Here is an 8,391-nt window from a genome sequence, read left to right on the forward strand (position 1 = left end):
TCCAAATTAGTCTCTGTACTCCTATGTAATATCACTGGTATCACTCAGAGTCCTTACACTTGGCTCCTCACCCACACATGGCATGTGCAGGAAGCTGGCCATGCGCAGAAGGGTGGTGCAGGAGGATGATAGTGCACACCTTTCACCGGTGATGATTGCCTGGGGTCTACACCTCCACAAGATCTGCCATGGCAGAGTGCTGACCACAGGGACCATCCCGAACTGGGGTTAACAGCTCCTCGATAATATCACAGCTCTCTGCCCCTAGATCTGGGTGCGCTTGTGGGGAGCCTTAGCTCTTTGCATTCACCATTTAAACTGTTGACATTTGCTCTGTTTACCTGCTGTGGTGGGCTTAGAAGTTGAGGTACTGGTAGTAGTCACCGTGGTCGGTATTGTGGTAGTCTTTGCAACTGAAAAACAATACTCAGCTCACTAACAATTCAACAAGACACGGAAGTCACACTATCTTGTATTTCTAACCATGACAATGAAGCTATATGCTCATACCTACAAGTATCCTACACACTTCAGGCATTTCAGAGACTACAAGGGAACTATTCATTTACTTTACTTTAGGCACATATATTTTCAGGATTAGCACTTAGATCTACAGATAAGGGATAATTATAAACTGTACAAGTAAATAAGAACGCATATAGTTTCCCACATTTCTGGCTGAACTATGCATAATGACTTCCACTTTCACCATTTGTTACGGTTGTCAGATTAATTAAATTGAAAGCTTTTTAAGGGTGCTTCACTTCATAAAAACATAAAAACCAGAAAGTACACTCAGCAACACTGGGCACAATCAGCATCATTTGGATGGGTAAGGGCTTCTTATCTTAACAGAAGGGTTCAAGATTAAGTCTTCAACTAAATTACTAAGAATCAAATAAATTTTTTAATTTACACATGAAAAATATAGTTGTTACTTAGCTAAGTCACTATGCATAAAAAGATAATGGATAGAGCAATCTGCCTGAAATGCTGGCCACTGTTTCGATTATAAACTATAAAATATATTGTACGTGATTTTCAAGTTTTATCTTTGTTACTTGTTAATGTCACAGGATGCCTGTGTAAGCTTTTTGGACCACTATTTCAGCCAAGAATGAATTCACCTCTAGTGAGTATAAATTACATAAATAAGAAAGAAAAGGGTACACTGTAAATACCAAACATCTTAAATGAAATTCTTGTAAATTATTTACTTTAAAACATTCAAATCCCCCCAAATCTAATATATCTTCTCATAAGGAACCCTGTTCAAAGACTAAATATGGAAATGTAGGATGGAAGAATATCTACCCAGTCCAAAAGTTATTAATACCACAGCTCAGACAGGGAGCCAAACCATCGTTTTGATTCAGTGCCATCTACCACATAATATTAAATAAGAAAAGCAAAAAATACAGTCAGCAAAGCCCTGGTGCTAAACCACCACATTCTTCAATATTATAGCTACCCAAAGATGGACTATATTTTAAATATAAGATATATGCATTAAATTTAAATCACTTAAACATCTCTAAAAATTACAATCAAGAGTTTGTCTTACATGTAGCTCCAAGAACAGCAACAACTTCACTTTCACTTTCATCATCAAAAACTGCCAGCAAAGAAACTTCATATTCTGTGTTGGGCAACAAATCCTCAATAACATGACTGTCTGTGTCTCCATTTATGACAACCTAAGTAATACAGCAAGATTAAAGAAAATCAGTTCTGCATTTGATTAATGTATATGAATTGACTGAAATGAAAGAAGGAAAATGGATTCTCCTTTAAAATAAATGAAATCTACCCTCAGATCCGCCCAAAGAATTTATTAGCTATGTTGAAATAAAAAGTATCACAGAGTACATCTGGAAAAAACATTGTTAGGTATACTTAAAATGTATTTATTATTTTGTGGCTAGCTTGATTATTCTAATGTGTAGTCTTATACTTTCACCCACAACTAATTAATTGCTAAAGCTGACCATATGCATTTCATTTGAAAATCACTAAAATGCAAAACATTCATCAATGAAAACAACATAACAGGGTAGATTAACTTTCATTCATATTTCTACCATTCAAGCACTGTTATGACAAATGTATTCAGCATCTGCACAGCCTTACAAAATGCTGTTTCTATACCAGAATTATAAAACGAGTTACAGTTCCACACATCTGAATGCAACCTGAACGAACACTTGCTGCAGACTTGGGGATTAGGGGAGATGTGCTGATGAGAAGTTTGCTATATGGTGTGATGTTTTAAATAGTAATTTTCCTTATTTCTACCTATGACAGCAGCAGAACATTCACATGTGCAATCTTAACTGTAAGCAGAAGGTTTCACTTCAGATTTTTGTGAGTTTCATTTATTTTATTGGAAGGGATCAACAAATGGGCAGGAGTTGGAGCTAAACAGACTGTAAAGCAGAATGCAAGGAGCCTGAGCAGTAATTCTAGTGAAATGGGCTGACTGGTTTTGGAAACAGTTTTTAGGTTACGCACACAGATACTACCATAAAACAACCTTTCTCTAGGATAACACTGGCAAGTTTTTAAAGGTGGCCACTGTATACACAGAATAAAAGTAAGACACATAATGGAAATCAAACAATAGATATATGCTGCATAAAATCTACTACAGTAGTTAGCAGAAACAGTGAATCACACTTTATTCTTTTAATTACCACAGGAGATTTCCTGAGTTGGTCCTGGGGAAGAAGAACCCATAAAACAATCACAGACCTTCTGAACTTAGATACAGAAAACAAAAGCAGAAAGAAATGAGTTGGGGCCATGCCTTCTACAACTATCAAATAATGAATTAGGCACCCCAAGCTGCACACTTTCTGGCACAGATTTTCTTGGGAAAATTTCAGAAACAAGCTTGAGTGAATTTAGCTGTATACAAAGTAGGTATAAGTAATACCTTCCTTTCCAGTTCCCCAGAGCCTCTAGTTGTATATCAAATCATTATAAAATATCCATACATAGTTACTATCTTACACATAACTTTGGCATACTCTCTGAAGCATAACTTCGGCATACTCTCTGAAGCATAACTTCGGCATACTCTCTGAAGCATAACTTCCATCACTCTCCACACCCTGCTAATTTAGCCCACAGAGAAGACAACAAAAAAAGAACACAAAGTGCTGAACTTTCAAGTGGAGAGGACAAATAACAGAAGCAAGAATAGTAACAAGCGCACAAGTATAACAGCATGCATTCTCTACTGCAACCTAGAAATAAAAGGTCACTCTTAAATATATTTTGGCTCTTTAGCGCTAACACCCCACTAAACGCTCCTCACCCATGAGCAGTGTGGCTGAAGTAAGCCGAGAGGTGTGTAATTCTCACTACCACCCCCTGACCCCACTCAGCTAATTGGCAAGTTGGGCCTTGGGAGAAAGACAGAGGGAGTGCATGTCATTTCTCTGCATGACTGATCACTTAGCTGGGAAAGAAGCTTAAAGAGGCAACAGCCTGGAGGTATTGTACTATCCTAGGCCTGACCCCATTAGAGAGGTCATGCAAGGAGAAAAAGCAAGCAGCTCGGGTATTTTTAATATTTCAACGTACTAAAATATTAGGGCCTCCAGCAGTTCTTAGTGAATACAACAAACAAGTGGAACCTTAACAGTTCAAATATTTCTTGATCATTTATTCTCACACTCAAAGAACACAGATATCATAAATCTCACTTAAAAATGCACATGGCTTAAAGGGATTCACTGACAGCCACTCACTAGAACTTAAACAGAAACAAATCTACTGCAGGAGAAAATGCTAGGGGATGACCTGTGTTCACTCACTCATCTGCCAACTCCTTCTTTTCCCTGCTCACTCTGTAATTTCTTTCTTTCTTGCGTGACTAGCTCTTGCTAGGTGAAAGGGAGGAAAGAATCAGGCTAAGCTAAATTTACAGAAAAAATGCCACATAACCTAAGCTGGAATGACTGCTTTCTGCCCTAATGGATGACAAAATGATGCATGAAACCTAGGGCCAGGTGGGAAATGTCATCTTCCCCACTGAGTTCTATACCCAGATAAACAGTTTGCGGATGTGGCCTCTCTTCACAGTGCTGATGTCAAAAGAACAAGATGTTTGAGAGAGTCATTAAAGATTGAGGAGTACAAAAGAAGCCAAAAGAATGAGGAAAGAAAGAAAGAAAGGGAAAGGGGAAATGAGACAGGCTGCGAAAGATGAAAATTTGGAAAAGGCAGAGAAAGAGACTGTCTCTTTCTACTTGGAAAAAGAGAATAAAACAGGAAAAGCTAAAGTGATGAAAAATCATTTAAAAATTCAGACTGATGAAAATGGCACTATGGAGAAGATGCACAAGGGCCTAGAGCAAAAAATACAGCAGGAGGGGGAAAAAGAGAAAGAACCGTAACGAGGAATAAAGGAACAACCTGATAAATTAACTATGTGTAAACTTTTCCCTTTGTAACATTACATAACCAAGGCTTCACAGGCAATTTTACTGTGGCCAGCACATTAGATACATGTGGAGCCTTATGTGAGGATATCGCTGCTCTGGCTCAGCTACTGTCATCATCTTCACAACAAAGTGAAGAACATGAACCTCTAAAAACTGAAGTAACATCAAACAGCAATGCTCGTTCTATGGCAGTTGGCACATTACAGATTAGATTGAGTATTCACAAAAGATGTCTTCCGTCCTCACTTCCTTTTCAAAAAGAAACTGGAATATTCTTTTGATTTTTAGAGAGCTTTGCAGTGGGGCAGATTTTTCTGCAAGTCAATTGGCCATATTTAATTGGCAAAAGTTGCAGAATAGGTGTCCTCAGAATGGAATTCTCTCTTCCATTTCACACCCTCAGAAAGTCAAGGCAACTCACCTCTTCAGATTCCCCCCCATCCAAAGGAATCCATGCCAATCTGTAAAAAGCAATATCTGAGGAGGTGGGCTTCCAGCTGACCCTAAAACTATCTGTTGATGCTTCATCAATTTCCAAATGCTGGGGAGCTGGAACTCTTTCTGCGAAATATTATGCAAAAGAAAAGTGTGAGTAAATCATTCTCTGAGACTTGCATAGATGGCAACGTCAAGCACGTACCATTTTACTTGCCGTTTGTTACAAAGAGCGTAACATGAGAGGTAGATAACAAAGGCTCTTCGGATTCTTTCCACGCTTATTTGTACTTAGGGAAGAGTTTTTGTAGTTGGGGGAGGGGAATATGCACAATACATGCTCTTTATCTACTCTAACTGGACAAGCCTCCTTGACCTCTCTCCACTAAAGGAGCTCCAAGCAACCCTCACTCCCTCTCCTTTGCTCAGAGCTCTGTGCACCATGCTCTTTTCTTTTCCTCTACCTCAAAGCAAAGACCCAATCTCTGCCCTTTCCAGAGACTGCGTGCATTTCCATTTGCAGTTTGCATGTAAGTATCACCTCTTGTTCTGTACATGTGTGTTCTCCTTCCTCTTCCACCTCATGTTTGTCTTTCTTCCCTCAAAGCCCTTCTCTTCTCATTGTCCCATGTTGGAAAGCATTAATAAGTGTCATCAGTCATTTGTTTAATGCAGAACTACAGTTACAGAAACTATAGCTGTGCTAAACGGACTACATGTCTTGTATTTTCTCCTTTTGGTGTTCCAGTTTCTCTGTATGTATATAAGGTTCTACCCTTTATTGCCTAGATAGTCCACTGGTTAAATGTATGATTCAAAACTCATCACACTTCAGCTGGAGAGACAAATGCCATCACACTGAATGATGCTTCAGAAAGCTGGGGAGACAAACGCTTTACTACCTAATTGCAATAAAAGATGCTTTAAAATGGCTGATTGTGGAAAGACTTAAGAAATGAACCTTATCCACACAAATGTTTTCATGATGTGAAGAGATTACTCCCATGAGTAAGGATGCTATTGGCCCCATAATAAGGGAGCAAAGAAGCCGAAAACTCCAATGAAAATAACAGAAAGCATTCCATATATCTGAATTCACAACCAGAGACACTTGCTATTACTGGTCTTACTTTCCAGTAAAGTAAGAGAGTATAAAAATCCTTCTTGGAAAGCCTTCAAAAGTTCGGCAATACTTACTTGTGGTAAAGCTGCCAGTAAGTGGTTCAGATTGTCCTTCATCATACAGGGAGAAAATAGCAACAGTATACTCTGTAAGGGATGTCAGACTTTTCAGAGTATGGGTTGAAACACGACCAACTTCCACCTAGAGAAAGCATAATTTGCAACAGATATTGATCATACACTTTACATTATCAGTGTCTGAAATTCTGCTTGGTAATAATGATACAGAAAGAGAATGTCATGTAATTAGTAGAGAAATTCTGTGAAACTATGAATAAGTATCAATTCAGGGCCATAAAAGCGGACAAAATCAATTAACATAGACAAACTAGAGAAAAGGAAAATTTTGTTTATGACAAACTAGGGAGAAGGAGAATTCAGCCTTAGCAAGCCTAATTCACTAGCTAACATTTTTGGGCTATTGAATCCAGTCCCTTATCACGGATAATCATTGCATAAACCATTATGTTTAACATTTATCAAAAGAAAAGATGACAGTTTCATCTGGTCTCTATCCAGGCTGCAGTTAACATGACTTTGCCGGGGTTATAAAACTCAAAGCTGTATAAACTGTCCAACTATTCAGTGTCACATTAGCTCGGCACCACAGGAGAAATGCTACCGATGCAAAGCAAACAAAAAGGTGCCACCTGCTCTTTGAACAGCCATAAAGGAAAAGTTAAGAGGTAGGTAAAAACCTACTGAACAATTCACTCGCATTATGAAGTATATTACCACAAGCCTGAGATGTTCAAATACCATTGTGATGAGTACAGCCAGACGAATTATCTATATTAAGGGTAATCAACAGGAAGAGGTCAAATGATTTCTAATTTAAATTTTAAGGGACCTAGCAGAAAGAAAAGACACGAAACATTGCACAGGTATGCTCTCTTTTAAACTCGGGAACAGTTTCTTCAGGTTTAATACAAATATTCCATCCTGTATGGATGAAAGGCCAGCTATGTCCCAGAAGAAACATAATTACACATAATTACACATAATTACACATAGCTACTATTAAAGACTTTTTTGGAGGGCTAAGTTATCCATGACAACGTATTTTATAAGGGGTCTGGCCTGTTCTAATAATCGGACCCATTTACTGCAATTATTTTTTTAAAACTTCTTCTGTATTTTTTCAAATTTCTGTATTAAAATCATTCCATCTCATTTTTCATTCTAACACAGAATTCATGCTGCTAAAAGCTATTACAAAGCACCTTTAGGAACAAGACATAACTAAATACTAAATAACAAGGCATAAGTAAATTATTAAATGCAACAGTCTAAGTTAGAACACCTTGGTATCATCTTACCATTCTGTTCAAGCCAAATCCTGTTTCTAGGAAGCGAATTTTCAATATATAATTAAAGCAATAAATGTTAAGAAAATGTGGCAAAGCCTTCAGATAGTCTTTTTGAATGAGCTTCAGTTCATGATGTATGATATATTGATAGACTTGTTATCTGGACTGAATCAAGAATAAATATTTCCATACCATACATTTAGTCAAGTACCTGCACCTACAAACCATTGTTCATTTGAGTAGTTTCCTTCAGTTTATGTGCGCCAGCAGTGACTGTTTGCTGTGTAAGAAGTTCAGAGTACTGTCCGCCCCACATATGATCCACTCCAAATGTATACCCAATACTAAGCAAACTCTTACTTGCAGTAAGTTTCAGAATTCTCTAGCAAATCTTTTGTTATAGCTTGCAAGGTAGCTTTTGTTTATAAAAGTTGCCCTTAATAATTACAGAAGTTTGGGGAGGTCTGAGACTGGTTAAGGGAAGAGAGATGCTCATAATTTACCTCATTGGTTTCCATTCCATCTGTTTTAACGTATATGATGCGATAGCCATTTACATTTTTGGAAGCAGGATCCCATGTTAGTTTAGCACTACTGTGTCCAACATCGGAAAATTGCAAGTTTGCTGGTGGACTTAGAGGCACTTGAAAAGGAAAGAGATAAAACCATGAAAGTGATTCCAGGTTTTAGCTATGAAATTTTTCATGTCTTGAAAATAAACAGCACATTTTCCATTCAAAAATTTATATCACCAATATTTATATTAAAAGACCTATGTCAATGGAGCTACACAAATACTTAAAGGCAGGTAAAATGGCTTAGCTCTTTGCTGAAACAGAACTTCCAGTCTTGCTAAGTACATCTCAACTAATACTGAAAAAGAAAGAAATTACATTATTGTGCATAGCTGATATTATAGCAAGATCTAACCTACACAATACTTGCAATAAATTTGTGTTTGTATTTGTAATTTAATTCAACTAGATCTTTATAGAATCATAGAATCATAGAAT

At 37.5% G+C, this 8,391-nt stretch overlaps 1 protein-coding gene across 1 annotated transcript in view; it reads right to left on the minus strand.

The window, feature by feature from the left end:
* The window catches only part of LOC104079683 (collagen alpha-1(XIV) chain-like), a gene marked incomplete at both ends in the record, with an annotated part of 8,619 nt that extends 598 nt beyond the window's left edge, over positions 1–8,021 (minus strand). Inside the window, 4 exons of the mRNA XM_009581800.1 lie at positions 1,565–1,697; positions 4,873–5,008; positions 6,080–6,210; positions 7,882–8,021. Coding sequence (XP_009580095.1) covers positions 1,565–1,697; positions 4,873–5,008; positions 6,080–6,210; positions 7,882–8,021 — 540 coding nt within the window. The remainder of the gene's footprint in view (positions 1–1,564; positions 1,698–4,872; positions 5,009–6,079; positions 6,211–7,881) is intronic.
* Positions 8,022–8,391: the final 370 nt, after the last annotated feature.

This window comes from Fulmarus glacialis, unplaced genomic scaffold (genome assembly GCF_000690835.1).
Source record: "Fulmarus glacialis isolate BGI_N327 unplaced genomic scaffold, ASM69083v1 scaffold48377, whole genome shotgun sequence".
Classification (NCBI taxonomy): domain Eukaryota; kingdom Metazoa; phylum Chordata; class Aves; order Procellariiformes; family Procellariidae; genus Fulmarus; species Fulmarus glacialis.